The following is a 27,683-nucleotide window of genomic DNA, read 5'->3' as shown; positions in this document are numbered from 1 at the left end:
TTTCACTTTTGTTTCTACTGCCTGCTCTTCCCTTCTCACATTTATCTCCAGACTTCTTCTCCTTGTCCAGATCTATTCCACCCCCAACAATCTTCTATTCATTGAACTTTTTGAAATTTTGCACTTTTAGAGAGAGGTAAGGGATTGACTCTGTGTACACAAATTTGCAGGGGGACAATAGCGTTAAGGTCTGTTATTTCTCACCTCTCTATATTATTTACTTTAAAACATGTTTGGTGTTAACAAGCATGTTATCTCTGGAGACACAAATCCACAATCTGAGAACTGCAAAACTAAGCATCTCTGATGGTATCTTCTAGACTGAGCACTGAGTCCCATTGGGTAGATAGAAAGATTGACCTAAATAATCTATACAGAAGCCCCTGGAAGCCCAGAATGTTGGGCCCCTAATCCATGAACTATTGGAACTCATTTACAAAACTTTTCTCAAACATTACATGAATATATTGTTGTATACTATAGAATTAGAATTTATAATCCCTATTCCATGATGAGGTATCTTTGGGCTATAATGTATCTTTAAATAAAATGCTTTTTGAGGAAAAAATGTATCAAAACAGATTTAAATGAAAAAATCCAATTTAAAAAAAAATTGATTTTTATCCACCCTCCTGATGTTTAAAGATGTAGTGTTTGTGTTCTAGAAATATGGTGAAAGTGTTAAACTGGGCATTCTGTTCAAAGAGAAAGTTAAAATGGGCATTTCAAACAGGATAGTTAGAAAGAGTTGTTCATTGTGTCTCCTGTCTGGCAGGTCAGCAAGCATGGAAAGGATGAGTGAGTAGGGGAAGTTAAAAGGAGAACTTTCTCCAGACCTTTCTAACACAGCAGAGGGGTCCCTGGACTTCAGGAAAGTCTCAATTACTTTCTTGAGACTTCCTCACATTAGAGGTTTAGCCTGTTACATATGTGACTATCAGGTGCCAGGGTGACATACTTGATCCCTAGGATTAAAAACTGTGAATTTGGGGTAAGACACCTCCCTGAAGAAGTTTGACTACAATCTATGAAATAAGGCTTTTTCCACTACCGTGAGTAGTGGTTATTTTCAGCCTGATTATTTTTTAAACCACACCAACACTCTTAATGGGGTATGTGGTAAGACGTATATAAGAAATCATTGTACGGTGGATTAGAAGGCAATCTAGAGAAACTCAACAACTGGAACAACTCAAAACCTGGGAGAGCTCGATGGCCAAGGGCCCTTATTTGTCTACAAGGGACTGCAACACTAGGGCACACAGTCCTTTCCTCAGGATAACTGAATTTCTGCTTTACCCATCCACAAGAAAATGTACATTTTATGTGCAGTGGGAAACTGAGGACAGTTAGTCTTCTGTCTTTTAAAAGGAACAACAGATCGGATTTAAGAGGAACATCTGGTTTCTGGTCCTCTTACCAGTTTAAATAAATTACTGAGAGCACTGGATGCATTCTGCCTGGTAATATCTCTAGGATGCAAACATCTTATAGCTCTTACAACGTTTATATGGAATCTGAGGTCTGAATGGGACTTTTTTCCATGAGTCTTCCTTTGCGTGCCCTAAACCAGACAAGTTACTGTTCCTATTGCCCATTGGACGACGGATAGCAAAGTCTCTTAACAAACTTGAGTCCTGGAGAGGAAGCCACATAACCATGTGATGTTCAGCAAGCTTATAATACATGCCATGGTGAAATCCTTCAATAGAGCCAGGATTTCACCACCCATAGTTTTAAGTTACTCATTATTGTTCTAATAGATTTTGTTACTTTCTTGATCTTTGTGAATGTAAATGCAAGTTGAAAAACAGTAGGTGGTATAGTGTGGAAGTTTAAAATTTAATTACTTTTTGTAGTTAGCACAAAGTGTAGTTCATGTGTCTTATCCTGGAATGGGCGTAGTTAAGACCTACACAAGTGAGACCTTGATATTGTGTCAGTCTGGTCTCCTGTTCAGTTTGTTTTTTCTTCATCTGAAAACAAGTACATTCTGCATTCATACAGGCACATGGCATAATATTCTGTAAGTTCTACCCTCCATACTTATAACAGCTTTCCAACTGCCAGTTTCTCTCAGATAAACTCTTTTTTAGAAAAGGTGGGGGAGTTGCATTGTATGTAAGAGAGCAGTATGACTGCTCAGAGCTCCGGTATGAAACTGCGGAAAAACCTGAGAGTCTCTGGATTAAGTTTAGAAGTGTGAGCAACACGGGTGAAGTCGTGGTGGGGGTCTGCTGTAGACCATCGGACCAGGGGGCTGAGGTGGATGAGCCTTTCTTCCGGCAACTAACAGAAGTTAATAGATCGCAGGTCTTGGTTCTCATGGGAGACTTCAATCACCCTGATATCAGTTGGGAGAGCAATACAGTGGTGCACAGACAATCCAGGAAGTTTTTGGAAAGTGTAGGGGACAATTTCCTGGTGCAAGTGCTGGAGGAACCAACTAGGGGCAGAGTTCTTCTTGACCTGCTGCTCACAAACCGAGAAGAATTAGTAGGGGAAGCAAAAGTGGATGGGAAACTGGGAGGCGGTGACCATGAGATGGTAGAGCTCAGGATCCTGACACAAGGAAGAAAGGAGAGCAGCAGAATACGGACCCTGGACTTCAGAAAAGCAGACTTTGACTCCCTCAGGGAACTGATGGGCAGGATTCCCTGAGAGAATAACATGACGGGGAAAGCTGGCTGTATTTTAAAGAATCCTTATTGAGGTTACAGGGACAAACCATCCCAATATGTAGAAAGAATAGTAAATATGGCAGGAGACCAGCTTGGCTTAACAGTGAAATCCTTGCTGATCTTAAGCACAAAAAAGCTTACAAGAAGTGGAAGATTGGACAAATGATCAGGGAAGAGTATAAAAATATTGCTCAGGAATGCAGGAGTGAAATCAGGAAGGCCAAATCACATCTGGAGTTGCAGCTAGCAAGGGATGTTAAGAGTAACAAGAAGGGTTTCTTCAGGTTTGTTAGCAACAAGAAGAAAGTCAAGGAAAGCGTGGGCCCCTTCCTGAATGAGGGAGGCAACCTAGTGACAGAGGTTGTGGAAAAAGCTAACGTACTCAATGCTTTTTTTGCCTCTGTCTTCACGAACAAGGTCAGCTCCCAGACTACTGCATTGGGCAGCACAGCATGGGGAGGAGGTGACCAGCCCTCTGTGGAGAAAGAAGTGGTTCGGGACTATTTAGAAAAGCTGGACAAACACAAGTCCATGGGGCCGGATGCGCTGCATCCGAGAGTGCTAAAGGAGTTGGCGGATGTGATTGCAGAGCCATTATCTTTGAAAACGCATGGCCATCGGGGGAGGTCCCGGATGACTGGAAAAAGGCTAATGTAGTGCCCATCTTTAAAAAAGGGAAGAAGGAGGATCCTGTGAACTACAGGCCAGTCAGCCTCACCTCAGTCCCTGGAAAAATCATGGAGCAGGTCCTCAAGGAATTAATTCTGAAGCACTTAGAGGAGAGGAAAGTGATCAGGAACAGTCAGCATGGATTCACCAAGGGCATGTCATGCCTGACTAATCTCGTTGCCTTCTATGACGAGTAACCGGCTCTGTGGATGAGGGGAAAGCAGTGGATGTGTTGTTCCTTGACTTTAGCAAAGCTTTTGACACAGTCTCCCACAGTATTCTTGTCAGCAAGTTAAAGAAGTATGGGCTGGATGAATGGACAATAAGGTGGATAGAAAGCTGGCTAGATTGTCGGGCTCAACGGGTAGTGATCAATGGCTCCATATCTAGTTGGCAGCCGGTATCAAGTGGAGTGCCCCAGGGGTCAGTCCTCGGGCCGATTTTGTTCAATATCTTCATTAATGATCTGGAGGATGGTGTGGATTTCACCCTCGGCAAGTTTGCAGATGATACTAAACTGGGAGGAGAGGTAGATACGCTGGAGGGTAGGGATAGGATACAGAGGGCCCTAGACAAATTAGAGGATTGGGCCAAAAGAAATCTGATGAGGTTCAACAAGGACAAGTGCAGAGTCCTGCACTTAGGACAGAAGAATCCCATGCACTGCTACAGACTAGGGACCAAATAGCTAGGCAGCAGTTCTGCAGAAAAGAACCTGGGGGTTACAGTGGACGAGAAGCTGGATAGGAGTCAGTGTGCCATTGTTGCCAAGAAGGCCAATGGCATTTTGGAATGTATAAGTAGGGGCATTGCCAGCAGATCGAGGGACGTGATCGTTCCCCTCTATTCGACATTGGTGAGGCCTCATCTGGAGTACTGTGTTCAGTTTTGGGCCCCACACTACAAGAAGGATGTGAAAAAATTGGAAAACGTCCAGCAGAGGGCAACAAAAATGATTAGGGGACTGGAACACATGACTTATGAGGAGAGGCTGAGGGAACTGGGATTGTTTAGTCTGCGGAAGAGAAGAATGAGGGAGGGATCTGATTGCTGCTTTCAACTACCTGAAAGGAGGTTCCAAAGAGGATGGAGCTAGACTGTTCTCAGTGGTACCAGATGACAGAACAAGGAGTAGTGGTCTCAAGTTGCTGTGGGGGAGGTTTAGGTTGGATATTAGGAAAAACTTTTTCACTAGGAGGGTGGTGAAGCACTGGAATGCGTTACCTAGGGAGGTGGTGGAATCTCCTTCCTTTCAAGTTTTTAAGGTCAGGCTTGACAAAGCCCTGGCTGGGATGATTTAGTTGGGGATTGGGCTTTGAGCAGGGGGTTGGACTAGATGACCTCCTGAGGTCCCTTCCAACCCTGATATTCTATGAATACCTTCAAAAGTAATCTCAGATGCGGAAACCAGATCTAAAGTATTCTTGAATATTTCCCGGACTAGATAGTACAAAATTTTTTTCATGAATATCTGTAACCTTCTTCCAATAAATACTTCGTTACCCACACATTAGTAATGCTAATGATTATAAAAAAGTTAAATGTAATAACACAGGGAAGTTTTCCAACAGTTGAGTGTTATAACTGCTCTCAACCCTTACATGACTATGGGTATGTCTACACTACGAAATTAGGTCAATCTTATAGAAGTCAATTTTTAGAAATCGATTTTATACAGTCGATTGCATATGTCCACACTAAGCGCATTAAGTTGGGGGAGTACATCCACAGTACCGTGTCTAGCTTCGACTTTTGGAGCATTGCACTGTGGGTAGCTATCCCACAGTTCCCACAGTCTCCGCTGCCCATTAGAATTCTGGGTTGAGCTCCCAGTGTCTGATGGGGCAAAAAACATTGCCGGGGGTGGTTTTGGGTACATGTAGTCAGTCACCCCTCCCTCTGTGAAAGCAATGGCAGACAATCGTTTCGTGCCTTTTTTCCGTGCAGACACCATACTGCTGTCAGCAGACGGTGTAGTAGGACTGCTAACCGTCATCGTCATCCACCGCTTCCCCTGCAACTCTGCTGCTCGTCTCAATAGCGAATTTCCCCATGTTGTCTGTCACGTGCTCCCGGGTACTTGTGTTCTTCCTCAGGAAATGTGCGCGGTGCTAACTGTCGTCCTCCACCGCTTCCGCTGCAGCTCTGCTCTCCTGGGGCCATGAATCCACCTCACAGGTCCTCTCGTCGTTCTGTGTAGATATCTATTCTTGTGTCATCCGTTGTCATCCACCGCTTCCGCTGCAACTCTGCTGTCCTGCAGACACCATACCATGGCAAGCATGGAGCCTGCTCAGCTCACCACTGCTGTTGTGAGCATTGCAAACACCTCACGCATTATCCTGCGGTACGTGCAGAACCTGCAAGAGGAGGCGACGACAGCACAATCACGATAGTGATGAGGACATGGACACAGACTTCTCTCAAAGCATGGGCCCTGGCAATTTGGACATCCTGGTGGTAATGGAGCAGGTTCATGCCGTGGGACGCTGATTCTGGGCCCGGGAAACAAGCACAGACTGGTGGGACCACATAGTGTTACAGGTCTGGGATGATTCCCAGTGGCTGCAAAACTTTCAGCTGCGTAAGGGAACTTTCATGGAACTTTGTGACTTGCTTTCCCCTGCCCTGAAGCACAAGAATACTAAGATGAGAGCAGCTCTCACAGTTGAGAAGTGAGTGGCAATAGCCCTCTGGAAGCTTGCAACGCCAGACAGCTATCGGTCAGTCAGGAATCAGTTTGGAGTGGGTAAATCTACTGTGGGAGCTGCTGTGATGCAATCACTGAGCTGCTGCTATCAATGGTAGTGACTCTGGGAAATGTGCAGGTCATAGTGGATGGCTTTGCTGCAATGGGGTTCCCTAACTGTGGTGGGACGATAGATGGAATGCATATCCCTATCTTGGGACCGGACCACCTTGGCAGCCAGTACATAAACCGCAAAGGGTACTTCTTAATGGTGCTGCAAGCACTGGTGGATCACAAGGAACGTTTCAACGACATCAACGTGGGATGGCCAGGAAAGGTGCATGACGCTTACATTTTCAGGAACGCTGGTCTGTTTGAACACCTTCAGGAAGGAACTTACTTCCCAGACCACAAAATTACCGTTGGGGATGTTGAAATGCCTATAGTTATCCTTGGGGACCCAGCCTACCCCTTAATGCCATGGCTCATGAAGCCATACACAGGTACCCTGGACAGTAGTAAGGAGCAGTTCAACTATAGGCTGAGCAAGTGCAGAATGGTGGTAGAATATGCATTTGGACATGTAAAAGCTCGCTGGCACAGTTTACTGACTAGGTTAGACCTCAGCAAAACCAATTTTCCCATTGTTATTGCTGCTTGCTGTGTGCTCCACAATATCTGTGAGAGTAAGGGGGAGACATTTATGGTGGGGTGGGAGGTTGAGGCAAATCACCTAGTGGTCGATTACATGCAGCCAGACACCAGGGCCATTAGAAGAGCACAGCTGGGCGCCCTGCGTATCAGAGAAGCTTTGAAACCAGTTTCATGACTGGCCAGGCTACAGTATGATAGTTCTGTTTGTTTCTCCTTGATGAAAACCCACCCCCTTGGTTGACTCTACTTCCCTGTAAGCCAGCCGACCTCCCTCCTTCGATCACCGCTTTGAGGCAATAAAGTCATCATTGTTTCAAAATCATGCATTCATTATTAATTCATCACACAAATAGGGGGAAAACTCGCAAGGTAGCCCAGGAGAGGTGGTGGAGGAGAGAAGGACAAGGCCACACTAGTTCAAAACTTATTGAATACCAGCCTTCTGTTGCTTGGGCAATCCTCTGGGGTGGAGTGGCTGGGTACCCGTAGCCTCCCCCCCGCATTCTTGGGCGTCTGGGTGAGGAGGATATGGAACTTGGGGAGGAGGGCAGGCAGTTATACAGGGGCTGCAGTGGTGGTCTGTGCTCCTGCTGCCTTTCCTGCAGCTCCACCAGACGCCTGAGCATGTCAGTTTGCTCCCCCATTAGACTCAGCATTGCATCCTGCCTCCTTTCATCACGCTCCTCCCTCCTCTCATCGCATTCATTTAACGCTTTCCTGGTCTCTGCCATTGTTTGCCTCCACGCATTCTGCTGAGCTCTTTCAGTGCAGGAGGACTGCATGAGCTCTGAGCATTTCTTTGTGAATGCATTTTTTTCACCTTCTAATCTGCGCTAGCCTCTGGGACGGAGCTGATAGGGGGAGCGTAGAAACATTTGCAGCTGCAGGAGGAAAAAGAGGGAGAGTAGTATTTAAAAAAAGATACATTTTAGAGAAGAAGGGAAGACTATTTCATACTGAATCAAGCAATTCACATTACATAGCACATGTGCTTTTGGTAGAAGGTTGCATTTTGCCTCTTATATTGAGTGCCTGCTGGTTTGGTGAGAGACATCATATACGCTCGGCTGGGCAACAGAATTCGGCTTGCACGCAGTCATGGTAAGGCAAAGGGTTTCGGCTTCTTCAGCCTTCATAACATGTGGGAACGGTTTCAAACAGCAGCACCCTCCTTTCCCATACCAAGCATAGCCCATTGGTATGGCCATTTAAAAGGAGGGGCTGCAGTTTTAGGGTGAATGTGCAGCACAACCCAACCTCCCCCCCCCAGTTCTCTGGGATGTTCGCTTCACCCTCTCCCCCACCACAACAGCGTGGCTAGTATCAGGGAAGATCCCTGTCAGCCAAATGCGAACAGCTCAGCATGAACGGGCCTGCCCCTACCACGTGGCTAACAGCAGGGATGATTTCTTTTCAGCCAAAGGCAAACAGCCCAGCAGGAGTGGACACCTCTGAATGTCCCCTTAAACAAATTTCCCGTATTTGAACCAGGTGACCATGAATGATATCACTCTCCTGAGGCTAACACAAAGAGATAAAGAACGGATGTTGCTTGAATGCCACCAAAGCCCGGGCCCATTCGCTGCAATACTTTGTTCTGCAATGATTCCAGATTACTTGCTACTGGCTTGACGTGGTAAAAGTGTCCTACCATGGAGGACGGAATAAGGCTGACCTCCCCAGAAACCTTCTGCAAAGGCTTTTAGAGTACCTCCAGGAGAGCTTAATGAGATGTCCTTGGAGGATTTCCGCTCCATCCCCAGACATGTTAACAGACTTTTCCAGTAGCTATGCTGGCTGCGAATAAATCCCAAGTCTTCAGGGCAAATTAATCATTAAAGACGCTTGCTTTTAAACCCTGTATTATATTTACAAAGGTACACTCACTGGAGGTGCCTTCTCCAGCTTCATGGTTCGGTAGCCTGCCTTGGGAGGGTATTGGCTCCAGGGTGATGAACAATTCCTGGCTGCCAGGGAGAAGGGATTCTCCGCTTGCCTGCCGTGTGCTATCCTCAACCTCCTCCTCCTCATCCACAAAATCCTCATTCCTGTTGTGTGAGATTCCCCTCTTGCAGGTGTCCATGGACAGTGGTGGGGCGCTCCCTAGAATTGCATGCAGCTCATCATAGAAGCGGCATGTATGGGGCTCTGACCCGGAGTGACCATTTGCATCCTTTGTTTTTTGGTAGGCTTGCCTCAGCTCCTTAACTTTCACGTAGCACTGCTGTGTGTCCCTCTTGTAGTCTCTGTCCATCATGCCCTTGGAGATTTTGGCAAATATATTGGCCTTTCATCTTTTGGAACGGAGTTCTGCCTGCACAGATTCTTCTCCCCATATAGCGATCAGATCCAGTACCTCCCATTCGGTCCATGCTGGAGCTCTTTTGCGATTCTGGGACTCCATGGTCACCTGTGCTGATGAGCTCGCCACGCTGGCCAAACAGGAAATGAAATTCAAAAAGTTCCCGGAGCTTTTCCTGTCTACTTGGCCAGTGCATCGGAGTTGAGAGTGCTGTCCAGAATGGTCATAATGGAGCACTCTGGGACAGCTCCCGGAGGCCAGTACTGTTGAATTGCTTCCACACTACCCCAAATTCAACCCAGCGAGGTCGATTTTAGTGCTACTCCCCTCGCCGGGGAGGAGTACAGAAATAGATTTTAAGTCAACAAAACAGGCTTGGTTGTGTGGATGGATGCAGGGTTAAATTGACCTAATGCTGCTAAATTCGACCTAAACTCATAGTGTAGACCAGGGGCTATGATAGAAGTGATTAAAAACTTACCTGATCATCAGCTATTCATAAACTACTGCAAAGATGATCAGTATATATATTTATACACACTCTCTCTCTCTCTCTCTCTCTGGACCCTTTCAACATATCAATTATAAATCAATTTTAAAATATTTTTGTTAAATAGTATCTAAAGCTTCAAGATTTAATTTCAGTCAAAAAATCCAGTCATTTGTTAACATGACCAATAAAATTTATTAAACATATTTACAACTATTTACATATCTTTCCATAGGTAAATATTAAAATAGACAATGTACAATTTAAGAATTTTCATTCAAAGGCATTTTGTTGGGGAAAAAAATAGGCTCTATTGTGAGACCACCATATAAGAGCAAAAGGTGTTTTAGTTTAAACAAAAATATTTTCACCATAGTAAGTCATAGATATGGCATTACAATAGCAGACTAATATGAAATGTGGTTTTGTAAATATTACAGTTATTTAGGTATCAGTTACTGAAGTAAGGGAGTTAAGTTGAGTGAAGCATGCAACACCATTCAGTTTCAAATCTTTTACAGTTATGGTGATGAAACAAGCAGCTAAATCAAACACATGCCTTACTAAAAGAACTGCCAACCAGAAATACACTACACTTAATAAAAACTACAACTTTGGTCCAATAAAACATTAGACAAAACAGTTTTACAATTAAAATATCTATTTTTGTACATGTTTTCAACATTAATTACAAGACTATTTACATTTTCACAATATGTATAAAATAAGTTATTTAAAAATGACAATATTACATCTTTTCCAAAAAGAAAACTATACAAATTTACAAATACAATAAAATGAACAGACTTTTTCCCTTCCAAATCTTGTATTTCTTCCACAGGCTTTGTCATTGTTTTTCTGTGGGAGTTCAACTGTTACTGAAGTTTCATAATACAAAGCTTTAAAGCAGGCTTTATTAAATATCAAATGCTTTTCAGTGGTTATTTTACTTGTTAACAACTTCCAGCGCTGTTAACTCACCGTATCTTGTCATCTTTTCAGTGAATATGCTCTAAAGTTGTAGTTAACTTTTAAAATATAAATAATGGCATTTATTGGGAAACTGCTTTTTGGAACTAGCATCCAATATAATTAATGTCATTTATCACTAAATGACACAGTATTTACTATCATCCATTTACCATATTTAACAAGACTTTGAACTATTTTTCTGAAAGAATACCTTGATTATTGGACAAGGAGGTATTCCACAGAATTAAGTGCTATACCTCAAGAGATGCATACATTTCTGCCCATTGCTGTCCATTTCTCTCAGACTGTTTCCATTGAAAGACAGCCAGCTGTCATATAGGTGTCAACTCAAAATCATCATTAACATCAACAAGAGGAACATAAAACTCCTGAATTTCATAAATACTGACAGATTTGTATGTAGCAGGATCAAGTTCTTGTAGTTTAAGCTGCCATTCCAGTCTCTGTACAGCATTTAAAGCTGCTGCTTCATGCTGTTGCCTCATCAAAAGGCATGTCTGTTCAAAATGAAAAATTAGGTTAATGTTTTCAAATATTTAAAACAAACATTTTAAAAAGAAAACTGCATTTAAGTAACACCAAAGACCTTTAAAGGAAACTTTAGAAAGTTGAAATCCATATCTAATATAATATTTACTTGGCTTAATTGTGTATGGATATTTAATTAAAAACTAACAAAACACAGGTTCTTCCACCAAATAATTTCTTTACATATCAACATAAAAGTTGCTCAAGATTATGAATTTTTCTTTTAAATGCTCCTTACATGATACTTATAATAATTTATGATACTGCACTCAAAAAATTTATGATACTACACTCATACCATGCTTATGCATCTCATCTTTGTAGTTGCATTTGTAGTCTAATTTTTTGGCTTTGAAAGGACAAATACAGATACATACCTTTAATTTGTCAAATTTATCATCTACATCTTGTAGCCATGACATGAACTGCCTTGCATTAAATCGATCCCTAACTGATGTTTTACTGTCATCAGCCTACAAAAGAAACACATTAGAAACAGTTTTTCAAATAATGAGGTAACGCAAGTTGTTAACAATTACTTATTCCTGTTACAATACTGGAGAACAAGGCATTAAAAAGCAGCTCTGGGTCCAGATGGCTCTGTCCTGCTACACCTAAAAATCTGCACAAGCATGAGGTGGAGTTTAAAAAGGGAAGCAGAGCTACTCAGGGGAGACAGGTAGTGGAAGGGAGCAGACCTCTGCTCCGAGCTCTGGGCAAGTATGGCCCAGGAATTCTTGTTGCCTGAGACCTGGCAACACAGCCCTGACAAAGCCTGCAAAGGAGAGACTGGTGACTGATTACAAAGGCCAGAAACTTTATTTGTGGTTCTTAAATTTACTCCATGGGGAAAAAGGAGACTTACGTAGGAAGTGATCCAGGGAGGCAGCTGCTTAGCACCCCAAAGAGCAGAACTTAACCATTGGGCCCTGGATCAGACCCCAGACTCCCCTACCAACTCCAAAAGATAGGACAACAGAGACCTTTACCTCAGCGGAAAATCCACAATGGGAAGAACCGGGCGGATCAAGAATCCAGATCGCAGTCCCCAAACAAAGGTGAAAGCCCTGAAGCCCTTACAGGTGCTGAAGACTTCTCTGTGATTGGACTTCCTTTTTGTATACCCCAAAATGGGTGGATGGGACATGTGACCTGGCTGGGGCGGGAGCGGGGAGACTGATCCACAAAAGGAGGGACAGACCAAGAAGACAGAACTGTAACTGAAAAGGGGGGATGTCAGGGAAGAAGACAACCTGCCACACCCGGGCCTGACCATGAGGTGGCACTGGTGGCAAGCATCCCCTTTTACAGGGGCCTACATTAAAAATACTTTTTTAGGTGACAAATAGTAGACTTTGATTCAACGTATCAAGATTTTACATGCTGACACCACAAATGATGTAGAAGTCACCATGCTTACTAAAGACTGGAGTTTGTAGATTCTATGACCCAAAGTTATCTGCTGTATACCAGGTATAACAATTATGGATAAGAGTCTCTGAAAAGTAAAAGATTTAAGTATGTCTTTCAAAATTTTATTTAGCTCATATACACTAAGAAATCTACCACAACATTGCTAAACTACTTGTTCTACTTAAAAAAAGCCAGTAACCAAACTGTCTTTCAGGTTCAGGGAAAGCAACGAAATGGAAGTTCAGCAATCTGACCTGATTGGCTGCAGAGATATTCAAAAGCAGGACAAGAGAAAGATCCATATTACTTTTTACTCCACATGACAAAAACCCTTTGCAAAGATGTTCCACCTTAAAATGTCCATCATTCAGTGCCTTAGTATTTTTCTTATAGCCACGGAGAAATCAAACTACTTCTATTACAAAAGGGGTCACAACCATCAAAATAGGGGTCTGATCATATTTCCATTGTCATTCTTTGTTGGGACTATTCATGGAAGACTCATAATGTGTAAGCATATTCAGAATCATGACAGCAGCAAACTTTAGTGTCATTCCACACAATTAAATATACAGAGTAGTCTCAGAGTTTACAGCTTATTTTTAACAAACGTGCATTGAGGATGAAAACTGGGGAAACCATACTATGCTTTTAAGAAGAAAATCAGTTGGCAGCATTGAAGAGCTTCACATTTGCAATTATAAATTTTTATGGCAAAGAGGAGTATAGTTAATAGAATAAGGTATATAAACACTAAACTGAACAAACACCAAAAGAAAAAACACCACCACAGTACTCCTTCAGTGAAAGACTACACTGCTATACTTCAAAAATTTCTTAGGGAACAGGCAGATATTTTACAATACAAAACTGCCACACTCTTTCACCAGGTACTAGACTATTGAAGAGTATTTTAGGGTATCACATCTCTTAAACATTAAGCACTATACAAGTTTTTTCATGCAAATATTGTTCAGATATATCCTTCTACTTCATTTCTTATACCACATTGGAATCCCGCACTCATCCATCCCTTCACAAAAACCCTAAAACTATGGTAGCAACCATGATAGCAGATCATCTGAATAGATTATATGAAATACTGGATCGGGTCTTTTGTCTATGAGTCTAGTATCCTGCTCCAACAGTAATTATAGGAAGCTGGCAACAAGCCCCTATAATAAACCTAGTTAATTGTGCAATGTTATCTAGGGAGAAGAAATCCCTCCTCAGCTCTGCAGGCGAATAGTTTATGCATGAGATCTGACTACCTTTACCTTGGCTTGTTTAACTACAAATGTGGCTAACATCTTTAAAATTATTTGGTGAAATTTTAGTGGTTATGAAAGTGAAGGACTTTCACTTTTCAAATAAACTAATTATTGCCCTACACAGGACAGGGTATTGTATGAGCTTTTCCAGTCAACATTTGTGCAAAATCGCACCCCCATCCATGCTCCAGACACCCAGGAAGTCAAACGAAGTTTTGCCATTGACTTCAATGGTACCAGGACATTACCCAAAATATCTTCTCTCAAGTCAGACTTAAAAGTACTTATCAAAGATAAGTAATAGGAGAATCATCTAACTGGATGTTTTGAAATCCTAAAACAAGTCTCCTTTTACCTGAGAGTCCAGGGGCACATTATATACTTCGGCATCCAGCAGTACGGTGCAGGCACTGAATGGTAGCGTCTGATTAGCTAAAGTTCTTGCAGCTCGATAATGGACACGGAGAACTTCTTGTTCATTGGATACAATAAGCTTTTCCTAATTGAATAAAAATATTAACATATAGCTGAATACTTCATGAATTGTCCTTTTAATTTGCATTTGTAAAAATATTTGCACACCAAAATTCTTCTTTTTGGGCCTTTGATTTTTTTTTTTTTTTTTTTTTTTTGAGGGCTTTAGTGAAAAGAAGCAACATTCCCATATTTTGCTGGCTTGACAACATTTACATTGTCATTTTGAATGTCACCAGATTTCTAAAGAAAAATAAATACCTTTTGTGAATTTTCATTCTAGAAATTTCATTAGAAACCAAAAGATGTGGCTCTACTTGATGATGTCACTGAATTAATTGAAACTTCTGAAAGTATAATTTAAAATAGAAGCAATGTGCCCTATTATAATAATGGGATCCACAATAACTTTTGTGTTTTATGAGGGCCTAAAAAAATGTTCCGCTCTACTTTTAAAATTGTTTTTGACAGTATTTGCTCTCTATTTTTAGGCATGAAAAATAAGGGTCCGAGTAAAATCTTGTAGTGTTTGGTCTTGCGTACTCTCTTTCTATTTCATTACTAAGTTCAGAATACCTTGTGGTCTGCTTGAATTTCAAATGTTTACCTGAGGTTTGTTATCTGCAGCAATGACAGCTGGAAGCCTTAGGGTAGATGAAATGCTGCCTGTGGCTTATGTTTACATGGATCCCATGCATCTTGGGGCCTTGCATGCAAATTGTATTTACCAACCTACCAGCCACAGTACCTCTAACTCCTTCAGACAGACTGCTTGCTCTCTGAAGCGACAAAGTCTCTATTCCCTGTTTCTTTATTTTATTACGTTCTAAGGCCAGATATAATACCACAGCTTCTGAAATTGCATTTTTATCTGAACTTCTTCCCCCTTATTTGATAAATTGTGCAGTTATGCTGGCTGGCTTATACAACTCAGCTGTCTATGTTCTGAGCCTGAACTGACTGAAAAGAGCGAACACAAAAAGCTGCTGGCACACTAAAGCAGAGAATATTCTCATTCTACATAAAGCAAATTTGTGTTCCTATGGCACCTTAGAGTTAATACAGCTTGGTGGCCAACTTTTCTCCTCTTGTTGAGAAAGAATCATTCTACATTTAATTTTCTGTTTAAAAGCATTTTCTGTTGCAATTGTAGGTTTAAAGCTGTGCAGTGGTGATCTTAGGCATATCTGCAAAATTGTATTTTCCTTTGGCTCAGCCACAGTCAGATATTACAACTTTGATTCAAGTTTTGGGGTGAAATCCTGGCCCTACTGAAATCAGCAGAAAAGCTTGCACTGTTTCATAGGCCCAGGATTTCACACTTGATTTTATGTCTCTTCTGCTGTCTTCCACAAATCTCCTGCTAGTGGTAGCTATTTGTGTATGTCTGAAGGGGTCAAAAGTATGGGTGGGCATCAGGGCCCACAAGCAACATCATGAATGTTAGTCTTTATTTATGAAGTGTGCATTTGTATATCCTCACACATAAAAACATTTAAAATAGGGCTGTCGATTAATCACAGTTAACTCACAAAAACTAATCGCGATTAATCGCAGTTTTAATTGCGCTGTTAAACAATAGAGTGCTGACAGAAATTTATTAAATATTTTGGATGTTTTTCTACATTTTCATATATATATTGTATTCTGTATTGTAATTGAAATCAGAGTGTATATGATTTTTATTACAAATATTTGCTCTGATAAATGATAAACAAAAGAAATAGTAATTTTCAATTCACCTCATACAAGTACTGTAGTGCAATCTCCTTGTTGTGAAAGTGAAACTTACAATTAGATTTTTTTTTTTTTGTTACATAACTGCACCCAAAAACAAAACAATGTAAAACTTCAGAGCCTACAAGTCCACTCAGTCCTACTTCTGGTTCAGCCAATTGCTAAGACAAACAAGTTAGTTTACATTTACAGGATATAATGCCTCCCTCTTCTTATTTACAGTGTCACCAAAAAGTGAGTATATGCATCTGCATGGCACTTTTTTTAGTCGGCACTGCAAGATATTTACGTGCCAGATACGCTAAGCATTCGCATGCCCCTTCGTACTTCGGCCACGATTCCAGAGGACAAGCTTCCGTGCTGATGAGGATCGTTAAAAAAATAATGCGTTAATTAAATTTGTGACTAAACTCCTTGGGAGAGAATTATATGTTCCCTGCTCTGTTTTACTAGCATTCTGCCATATATTTCATGTTATAGCAGTCTTGGATGATGACCCAGCACATGTTGTTCATATTAAAAACACTTTCACTACAGATTTCACAAAATGCAAAGCAGGGACCAATGTGAGATTTCTAAAGATAGCGATAGCATTCGACCCAAGGTTTAAGTATCTGAAGTGCCTTCCAAAATCTGAGAGGGACGAGGTGTGGAGCATGCTTTCAGAACTCTTAAAAGAGCAACACTCCGATGCGGAAACTACAGAACCCAAATCACCAAAAAAGAAAATCAATCTTCTGCTGGTATCATCTGACTCAGATAGTGAAAATAAACATACATCGGTCTGTACTGCTTTGGATTGTTATCGAGCAGAGCCCGTCATCAGCATGGACGCACGTTCCCTGGAATGGTGGTTGAAGCATGAAGGGACATATGAATCTTTTGTATATCTGGCACATAAATATCTAGTGATGCCAGCTAAAACAGTGCAATGCAAACACCTGTTCTCATTTTCAAGGTGACATTGTAAACAAGAAGCGGGCAGCATTATCTTCTGCAAATATAAACAAACTTGTTTGTCTGAGTGACTGCCTGAACAAAAAGTAGGACTGAGTGGACTTTCAGGCTCTAAAATTTTAATTGTTTTATTTTTGAATGCAGGGGTTTTTTTTTGTATATAATTCTACATTTGTAAATTCAACTTTCATGCACTACAGGACTACAGTACTTGTTTTAGGTGCACTGAAAAGTACTATTTCTTTGGTTTTTACAAAATACTTGTAATCAAAAATAAATATAAAGTCAGCACTGTACACTTTATTTTGTGTTGTAATTGAAATCAATATATGTGCAAATGTAGAAAACATCCAAAATATTTAAATAAATGGTATTCTATTATTAACAGTGCGATTAATCGCAATTAATTTTTTTAATCGCATGATTAATTGCAATTAATTTTTTGCTCACTTGACAGCCCTAATTTATAAACAATATAAAATTTAGTTACATTGGCTGTAATCAATGAAAGGACACAGAAGCAGAAACGTATACTCCCATTAGGCAAAGGTGTGCGTATAGAGAGAGTTATTTTAAACACACTATGCCTTGAAGGTCCACAAACTTTGATTCAGTTGGACCAACGAGGAAAGAAAATTCCAAAGTTGAGGGCCGCTGCCCTGAAAATGCTCTGCCAGTAGACCCCCAAACCTTTAAATATAGGGACTAAGTATTGCACTAATACAAATAATTCATAATAATCTGACTTCAAATATTGTGGCACAGTAGGGAAACAGAGGCAATTTCTCAGATAACTAGGACTCTGATAAATAGGGCTTTACAGAGCAATATTAACATACTTATGGCATCTGCAAGTGAATAGGGAGCCAGTAAAGTCTTTGGAAAACTCATTTTCCTTGCAGTTAAAACCACTAAGCATGCAGATAATTACATTCTACAAAAATTCGTTCCCTATGCAGCACATTATGGTAAATCTAGCTGGCTGAGTGGAACAAGGACCAACACTCAACTCAATGGCATTTCTCTTTGTGTCTATATGTGATAACTTTTGAACACTGCATCTCACTAATTCCAAAATTTCAGTCAACGTTCTAGGCATCAATGGGCAGAATTCTATTGATTCTGGTGAAAACTGGAAAGCCAGAAGAGCCTGATTTCCACCTTTCAGGCCCACAGAGTGCCCATTTGGTGTTACAGGCACCGGATTCCTTAAAGCTGCCTAAATACGTCACAAGGCAGCAGCTTAATATACAGCACTCTCTCACTGGCTGTACAGGTTAGACTACAAAAGCAACAAAGTGTTTTCAAGGTGCCAGAGATGTCTGTACCAACAATGCAGAACTGCCTCTGGCAAGATATAGCGGACACATAAGAAAACAGTCTCTGTCCCAAAGAGGTTACGCTCCAGCTCAGACCCATTTGAACAGTTAAGCTCCATAGAGCACACTAGGGATTGTTTGCAGGAAACTCACAGAAGTCTCTCCCAAGAGAAATGAGCTCTGGGGAGACATGTGAAGGAAGAGCAGGAAGTCACATGATATGGGAAGGAGGCAAGATTGTTCCATGCAGAAAGATGGGGTGAGGGGAGAGAGGCATTCAAGGGCATACAATGGGGTGACAAGTAGGGAGGCTTGGGCGAGTACAGAGGAGATGTAGGCAGGTGTGGAGCTGGGTAGGGCATTGCAGGTGAGAAGTCTGATCTTAATGCAGCAGGCACAGGGAGTGCAGTATAGAGATCTGAAGAACTGAGTGACAAGAGCAGAGAATCAGAGGAGAAAGGTGATTTTAGGAGTAGCACTTTGGCTGAGCTGAGGGGAAGTAAGGAGAGAGGCAGTGAGGAGTCTGCTGCAATAGTCAAGGGAGATGACCACCAAGGCTGGAATCAGGGCATATGTGTGTGGGTAGGGGTGGGGACATGGGGATGGAGAACAGACAGGATTCAATGGCAGCCTGAGTGGGGTGGAGGCAACATGGGGGAGTAAATGGCAACATGGAATTTGTAAGCCTCAGCGGTGGTGAAATCGGGGACAGAGTGGGGAGATCTGCAGAAACTTACTGTAATGAATCTTTTTTTCTTCTGTCCCCTGTAGGCCAAAGGGGATTGGAAAGTGAATTCCCTCAGACCCATAAAATACTCTAAGGGCTTATCTACACTACACAGCTTTTAGCGACAAGGCTGTTGACACAGCGTTGTTACTAAAAGTCAGCATGTGTGAACGCTCTCAGTCAGTATTTTGTCAGCACTTTTGCCAACAAAATACTTCCAGCCCTGTGAGCGGCATTAATTTTGTCGGCAGGAGAGCACTCCTGCCAACAAAGCTGCGTTCATACTGCTGCTTGCGTCAGCAAAACTTTTGTCTTTCGTGGGGGGGCTTTTTAAAGTACCCGTGAAAGACAAAAGTTTTGTTGACAAACATTGCAATGTAGACCAGTCCTCAGATGGCAGTGCTCTAGGAGGGCTGGGTATTTGAATTCAGGAGTAGAGTCTGTGTTCCAGCCCCTTTCCCTCCCACCACCTGCCAACAACAGACAATTCGACTGAATCCTTAGCAATCACATAAGCTTTAGGTTGAAGGGTTGTGGCACCATGCAGCCAATCAATTCCAACATTTCAGGGAATATTTTAGGCATCAGTGTGCAAAACCTTATTGATTTTGGTGAAAATTGGAAAACTGGAGAAGCCTGATTTCCACTGCTATGAGAGGAAAATCAGTACCAGTGTGTCCATTTGGTGCTGCAGGGAACAGAATTTCTTATATGCTTAATATGCTGTTCTCTCTGAGTGTACAAGCTCAGCCTATGAAAGCAACAAAGTGTGCAACCCTCTAGTAAAAATGCAGGGAAAAGAGTTGATGTTGCGAAAGCATGAGGTAGTTGTGGGTACATAAGAACGGCCATACTGGGTCAGACCAGTGGTCCATCCAGCCCAAGCTAGATGCTTCAGAGGGATGAACAGAACAAGCAATCATCGAGTGATCCATCCCCTGTCGTCCACTCCCAGCTTCTGGCAAACGCAGGCTAGGGACACTCAGAGCATGGGGTACATCCCTGACCATCCTCGTTAATAGCCACTGATGGACCTATCCTCCATGAACTTATCTAGTTCTTTTTTGAACCAGTTATAGTTTTGGCCTTCACAACATCCCCTGGCAACAAGTCCCACAGGTTGACTGTTTAGTGTGAAGAAGTACTTCCTATTGTTTGTTTTAAACCTGCTGTCTATTAATTTCATTGGGTGAACCCTGGTTCTTGTATAATGTGAAGGAGTAAACCACTGGTTCTCAACCTGTGTTCTGCAGACCCAACTATGTCTAAGGAGTCCCTGAAAGATTTAAAAAACTGACTGAACAGAATTCAACTATAAATACAGACAATAGATTTCCGAAGGGGTCTGCACCTCCATTCAAAATTTCCAAAGGGGTCCTCAAATGAAAAATGGTTGAGAACCACTTGAATAAATAATTTGTTATTCACTTCCTCCACACCATTCATGATTTTATAGACTGGTATCACATCCCCCCTTAGTCCTCTCTTCTCCAAGACAAAAAGTCCCAGTCTTTTTAATCTCTCCTCAGATGGAAGCTGTTCCACACCCTAATCATTTTTGTTGTCCTTCTCTGTAACTTTTCTAATTCTTATATATCCTTTTTGAGCTGGGGTGACCAGAACTACACACAGTATTCAAAGTATTGGCAAACCATGGATTTATACAGAGGCATTATTATATTTTCTGTCTTATTATCTATCCCTTTCCTAATGATTCCTAATATTCTGTTAGTTTTTTTTGACTGCCGCTACACATTGAGCGGATGTTTTCAAAGAACTATCCACAAGGATTCCAAGATCTCTTTGCTGAGTGGTAATAGCTAATTTAAACCCCATCAGATTGTACGTATAGTTGGGATTGTGTTTTCCACTGTGCATTACTTTGCATTTATCAACATTGAATTTCATGTGGCATTTTGTTGCCCTGTCACCCAGTTTTGTGAGATCCCTTTGCAACTCTTTGCAGTCTGCTTTGGACTTAACTATCTTGAGTAATTTTATATTATCTGCAAATGTTGCCACATCACTTTTACCCCTCGTTCCAGATCATTTATAAATATGTTAACAGCACTGGTCCCAGTACGGACCACTGAGGGACACCACTATTTATCTCTCTCCATTCTGAAAATTGACCCTTTATTCTTACCCTTTGTCTTCTGTCTTTTAACCAGTTACTGATCCACAAGAGGACCTTCCCTCTTATCCCATGAGGGCTCACTTTGCTTAAGAGCCTTTGGTGAGGGGCCTTGCTGAAGGCTTTCTGAAAATCTAAGTACATTATATCCACTAGATCACCCTTGTCCACGTTTGTTGACCTCCTCAAAGAATTCTAATAGATTGGTCAGGCATGATTTGCCTTTACAAAAGCCACACTGACTCCTCCCCAACAAATTGTGTTAATCTGTGTCTCTGATAATTCTGTTCTTTACTGTAGTTTCAACTAATTTGCCTAGTACTGAAGTTAAGTTTACCAGCCTGTAATTGCCAGGATTGCCTCTGGAGCCTTTTACAAAATATTTAAAACATTAGCTATCCTACAGTCATCTAGTACAGAAGCTGATTTAAATGACAGGTTACATGCCACTTAGTAGTTCTGCAGTTTCATATTTGAGTTCCTTCAGAACTCTTTGGTGAATACCATCTGGTCCTAGTGATTTATTAATGTTTAATTTATCATTTGTTCCAAAACCTCCTCTACTGACACCCCAATCTGGTACAGTTCCTTAGATTTGTCACCTAAAAAGAATGGCTCTGGTGTACACAATCTCCCTCATATCCTCTGCAGTGAAGACGAGCAAAGAATTAATTTAGTTGCTCCGCAATGGCCTTATCTTCCTTGAGTGCTCCTTTAGCACCTCGATCGTCCAGTGGCCCCACTGATTGTTTAGCAGGCTTCCTGCTTCTGATGTACTTGCACTTTTTTTTTTTTTTTTTGCTGTTAGTTTTTGGGTATTTGGTCCTGGTTTGTGGTACTAAAAGAGGAGAATGCTCTCATATGTAATTTGGTTTAAGGCCCCACAAAGCCCAGAGCTGGCCCTGATCTACATAACAATACATTATATTTCCACTCAGCCAGTGATTAAAATAACTAAAATGTGCAATTTAAATATATACAGAATTTGGTAGAACATCTAAAAAGACACAATTTTGTGTGTGTGCTAAGTAAAAGGAATTTTTTTCATTAGATATAAAGATTCAATAAGGCCATGATCCTGTATTGTGTAGCTTGTGGTAGACTGCTGCATTTGCAGAAAGCTTCATTGGACTCTGTATTGGTACAAAAGTCCACCTTTATGACATACAATGCAGGATCAGGACCTAATATAACATTAAAGTAGAATCACAACTGAATTAATTATTATACTTTCCTCAAAGTAAAATTATTTATAAGTTCTATTTATGGACACAAATATCCCTAGAGTGCAAGCAACTAAAAAAAAAAAATCTGCTATAAAATGAATCAGAGACTCCCATCAAAGGAAAACAATAGTGGATTTGTAAATAGACAATCTGAACAAGGAACAGCCAATATTATGGAGAAACAATAGCCTCTCCCTGAAGTTGCAACCAGTTTTTCATTCAAAGGAAGATTTTGGTCCACTTCTACATTGTCCAAAATAGATCCATTGTGCTCAAAGTTTGATATGTTGTCTTTGATAAAGATACCAATCATAGAAAAAAATAGATGTTTTTCACTTTCTGAAAATTCTAATGCTTTTTCTCAGGTCACCTTAAAAGCAATTTGACCTAGAAACTTCATATATGTTTCATTCAAGAGTACTTGTGATCTAGTGTGCAAGCCTTGTTTGCAAGGGTCTAAAGGAGGAAAAATTGGGAAAAAATGCCCTAAATCAAAATTCTAGGTTAATGTACTCATTCCCGATGGACAGTTAAACTCCTCAGACTCTTTGATTTTCTTGGCATAACCTGTTGGATTAAAAGACTTTAAAAGGTCCCCAGACTTTTCCTTCCTGAAGTGTGCAGATTTCTTAAAGCCCACAGGCCAAGACCATGTTGAAATAAACATTTAAAGAATATACATTCACAGATAGATGGTCTTTTCCATTTCTAACTTCCATGAAGTCTGCAAGCGTAGCCATAAAAAAAAATGTTGGTGAAATTCTAACAAGCAGATCAAAACGTGTCAGTTAACATTTGTAATCTAGGATATATCTTTCAGAGCCAGGTAAGTCTCCTGATTTAAAACTGAATAAAACTCTAGTTGGGAATTATTACACCACGATTCAGACCCAGTTTTATTATTATTAATTAACTAAGTAGCAAAACGGACATAAATTGTATTATTTCTTTAACAGAGTACAAAATAGACAAGTAAATCAAGTACATGCCAGTTGTAATATTTACTAGAAGTACTGGCATTCAAAACAAATCTAAAAATGTCTTATTTTCTTGGTTTCCCACAGTTCACAAGGAAACTGCTATTTGGACAACTAAGCAAGTTTTTACTGCAATAAGCAGCAAGGTGCAGTAAGTCCTCATGTTAGTAGATAAAGGACTGTTGTATATGTTACCTCATGTACAGTACTGAAATTATTCTGTGTTATTTCTAGTTTGATCTGTAGTATGAATGTGTGCAACATTTCTCTGAATTGTAAAACAGCAGTGTAAGGAATTTACTTCTAAAAGCAATGTTAATTTTATATATAATATTTTATATTATATATATATATTATATTGTATATAATGCAATATATATTATATAATTTAATAGATTAGATTTATATAGAGAGAGAAAGTTCTATATAGAGAGAAAGTTCAAAATAGGGAAATGAACTTTTTTTTTGTATTCTTACCCTTTCGATACTGTGCTGTAAACGCAATTTCATCCTTACAACTTCCTGTTGTCTAAAAAGTTCCTTAAGTGGATCTGACAGCGATGGCGGTGGTGTAATCTAGGAAAAAATTGTTACAAATTTGAATTTAACATATACAGTTTACCTGGACTGGCTTTATAATTGCAAATATGCATTTAAAAATAAAAGCATGAACAGAATATTTTTCACTGGAAAAGTATATCATAAACAGCCCCAGGAATGTAACTGAATTCACAGACTTTTGTTCTAATCTATTAATTACACCACTGTCTACCCTTTTATTAAATCATAGAATTAAAGATTCATTTAAAAAAAGCTAAAATCTGTCCATCTGTGGTTTAGTGCAGTTTAAAACAACTATAAAGACTTCTAATAGGAAAGTAAATTATTTAAGCATCATTTGTTATGTGCAGACAGTGCACCTAGGACTGTATAAGACACACAAAAGAAGAAAGTCCCTATCCCAAGAATCTTGCAATTAGAACACACAAATGAGACAAAATGCACTGGACAGTCCAAAGGAAGTATTTATAGAAGTGGTATTGATTTTTAATAATGGGTAGAGGACCTCATTTTTTACGTCCCACTCCAAGATAGCAAAACATTCAGATATATTTCCATGTCTGCTGTTTTGTACTAGTATTAAGTTGAGGGCAGTTGCACATGTTTATTATTATATGAGAAGCTTCAGATTTAAATGAAGGAAATAAGTATTATATAGTTAACTAGTCTGTACAACAAAACACTGTAAACGTAATTGTAGTCATGATAGTAACCAGACAGCAAAATTAGAGTTGTCTGAGAGGTCATCAGAACCCTGAAATGCTCATTAAAACTTTGTCCAAAGTGTTCTTGTTTTATATATACTGCATTTCTGTATTTTTATTCTTTACCTAGCAAGAATATTTCATAACTATTTGATAAATAGAAGAACACTTGATACTACTTTGGATGGACTACTCAAAACTAGCTGAAATATTGTTTGCCATAACTGGTGTCTAGATAGCACAGCAGAAATACGTTTATAGATGAATCAGTAATATTATCCACTGTATATAAAACAAATTGATCTAATATCACATGTTGCTATTGTGGCTACTCTGGAGTACAAGGTATTATACCTACCTCACATTAAACACACACATTACATTAAGGATATTTTTGGGATTGTGAAAGAGTGATGTATCTATAAAGATTTATTTAATGACTGATATCCTGAAATAATTTTTACCACAGAATATGAAAATGAAGGCAGTCTCTTTTGAAAGCAGGATTTATCATAGATAATGAACAAAATCCCTTTTATTACTGCATATAAAACATATATACACTGCCTGAAAGACTCATACTGCTAACATTATGTATCTACTTTTTATGAAAAAGAGTTTGGTCTCTGAACTGTTGAACAAAACATTCAGCATTTGCAATTATGTTCAACTCATGGACACATTTTTAAATGAGCTTAATGCACATCTCATAGCTGTGCCTATCTGTTATGGTTAATTATAAAGGGGGTAAAGAGATCTTAAATCCTGCTTAATAAACAAGGGAAATTCCAGACACTCAAAATTATGCTCTCTAACATGCCAAGAATCTCACAGTAAATATAGTAAATTTTGAAACTCCCCAATAGAGTCTGGCTCTATAATCTAAGATACTATAAATAAGTGCCATGGTATTCATGGAGGTATATTTTTAAAAAAAAAGTTTTCTTCAATATAGTGGCATACACTAAGAGCCAAGAAGCAGAACTATTCTATATGGTTGATATAGAACAGTTCCTTATCCAGCAATAATTGTGGTTCTTCAAGATGTAGTCAGTGTGGATCTTACTATAGGGGCACTTGCACCTCATGCACATGATATCAGATCTGTTTGAATAGCAGACTCTGTCAGGTCACACATGGGCCCTCTGCCTCCTTGCTCTCCTGTGCGAGGGTATAAAGGGCAGAGAGGCTGCGAGTTTCCCTCCGTTCTCATAATTCAAAGCCTGTGTCAGCTGAGAACTCCAAAAGTGGGGATGGAGGGCAGGTCACAGGATCTATGCTAACAACAACATGAAGGGTAAGTAACCATTCTTTCTTCTTCTTCAAGTATGTGTCAGTATGGATCCACTGTAGGTGACTGGCAAGCAGTATCCCCTCAGGATGGTGGTAATGAGGAGTTCAAACGGAATTCAGTCAAAAAGATGGTAGCAATGCTCTCTGGAATTTGATCTAGCAGCTTTATAGATCAATGCATAATGTTTGACAATGTTACTTCACATCACCGCTTTGCAGATTTTAGCATATTTTTAAAGCAGACAGAGAATGTCACTTGAGCTGTGGTGGAGTGTCTTGATGTTCTGTGGGATAAGTACACCAGCCAACTGCTAACACATGATAGATTATCTACAGTACTTATATATCTCTGAGGAGATGGTCTGACCTTTAGAATAGCCATCAGAAATAAATGAGAAGCCAGTCTGAACTGTTTGGTTCATGATTGTGCCAATTTGTCAGACCAAGCCTGGTAGAAAGGGGCAAGGTGGTTCCTGAAGGTAGTGACAGGGTCTGGATTGGCTTCATTGTAACTCCTGACACTTGAGTCAAACCTTCTGCATTTGGGTGTGCAATGGAAGAGGAGAATGATGGGAGTCTCCTGGAGCACCAAAGTCTTTTTCTTGGTGGATACCTGGACTGTGAGTCCTATGAGTAGGATGGTGTCCTTTGCCTCTTTTGGGATTGATATTTGTAAGGCTTTATCACAGATTTACCAGGTTGGTGCTATGCCCCAGCCTTCAATCTCCTGGGAGTAATCCCTTTACTGTGCCAGCATCCACACCAGCCTCAGTGACTCAGTCTTTGGGCTCCAGCACCCCCAGAGAGCTCCTACAGAAAATGCACGTTCTGAGGGAGCAATGCAACTGAGTAAGTACTGCAGTGACAGAGAACAGCCCTTTCAAAGCAAAGTAGCATTTATTAGTCAGTTGGAATACAGCTTCAGAGAGTCATTAAGTTAGCAGGGAAAAGCCAGGTTTAAGACAGCATCCATATTGGTTGAAGCAATGGCTATACCAAGCCATGATTCTCTGAGGTCCATCTTCACTCTCTGTCCTTGTCTATGTGAGTGTCTGATCGCTGCATGAACCTTAAAAGAGAGTCCCCATGAGACTTCATGCCTTTGTTTCCAATTGCAGTCTTTTTACTCTGCTTTCTTCAGAGTACTGAAGGAAGTAGCCTGCTCTTGGTTGTTAACCACTCATTACGTGTTAATGGCCAAGTTCTTGGCTCTTCCATTGTCAATGCAGGGTCTTCCATTCACATGTATATAGATTCCAGTGAGTCCTTGTTAATCTGGTTCCAATCCAGACATTTTACATAATTCAACCCCACCATCCTTCTCTCCCTTGTCCCAGGAGAACAACGCCCCGCCCCATGTCCCATCCAATGGGTGGCCATACAAAGTGGGTAGGTACCCTGAGTCTTATATATGGTTCATAAAAATATTACAAAATTCCCACATTCATCACAGGCTTTCCAAAGGGAGCCAGTATGTAATTCTCTAACAATCTCAGAGTGGTCCTTGGAGTTCTTAAACAAATGGTGCTCTTCATCTGTTCTGCTGCTAAAGAGTTCCATCTCTTCAAAGGGCAGTTCTCGATGGTGGACTGTACCTCCTTGGGAATGCTGGCTGCTAGCACCTATGAGGACAGTGTCATGGCGACAGTTGTGGCCATCAATCTCATGGCTATATTGGATGCATCCATGGCCACTCGTAATGCCTTTCTGTGACCATCTGGCCCTTTTTTTTTTTTTTGGTCTTTTAATTCTTCCCTATTTTCCTGTGCAATCTTGAACAGAAAGCGTGTGACTCCTTCTCAGGTGAGGAAGTTAAATTTTGGGAACAGGGCCTGACTGCAAACTATCTGGAGCTGTAATGAGGCAACGGAATACGCCTTGCAC

General features: G+C 40.6%; 1 protein-coding gene and 1 long non-coding RNA gene across 6 annotated transcripts in view; one reads left to right on the top strand and one right to left on the bottom strand.

Annotated features, from left to right (window-relative positions):
* Nucleotides 1-24,870, top strand: part of LOC122464498 — a 32,771-nt gene extending 7,901 nt beyond the window's left edge. The window contains exon 3 of the long non-coding RNA XR_006288588.1: nucleotides 23,329-24,870. This is a non-coding gene — a long non-coding RNA (uncharacterized LOC122464498). The remainder of the gene's footprint in view (nucleotides 1-23,328) is intronic.
* The window catches only part of ANKRD12 (ankyrin repeat domain 12), a 115,414-nt gene continuing 97,391 nt past the window's right edge, over nucleotides 9,661-27,683 (bottom strand). For all 5 annotated transcript variants that reach the window (XM_037892847.2, XM_037892848.2, XM_037892849.2 and 2 more), the window contains 4 exons: nucleotides 23,719-23,817; nucleotides 14,046-14,189; nucleotides 11,384-11,479; nucleotides 9,661-10,975 (listed from right to left, as the gene is read on the bottom strand). In XM_037892847.2, coding sequence (XP_037748775.1) covers nucleotides 10,790-10,975; nucleotides 11,384-11,479; nucleotides 14,046-14,189; nucleotides 23,719-23,817 — 525 coding nt within the window. In that variant the 3' untranslated portion in view covers nucleotides 9,661-10,789. The remainder of the gene's footprint in view (nucleotides 10,976-11,383; nucleotides 11,480-14,045; nucleotides 14,190-23,718; nucleotides 23,818-27,683) is intronic.

Source organism: Chelonia mydas, chromosome 2 (assembly GCF_015237465.2).
Source record: "Chelonia mydas isolate rCheMyd1 chromosome 2, rCheMyd1.pri.v2, whole genome shotgun sequence".
NCBI classification, from domain to species: Eukaryota; Metazoa; Chordata; order Testudines; family Cheloniidae; genus Chelonia; species Chelonia mydas.
Note: the sequence above shows the minus strand (reverse complement) of the source record. Positions and strands in the feature narration are given on the sequence as shown.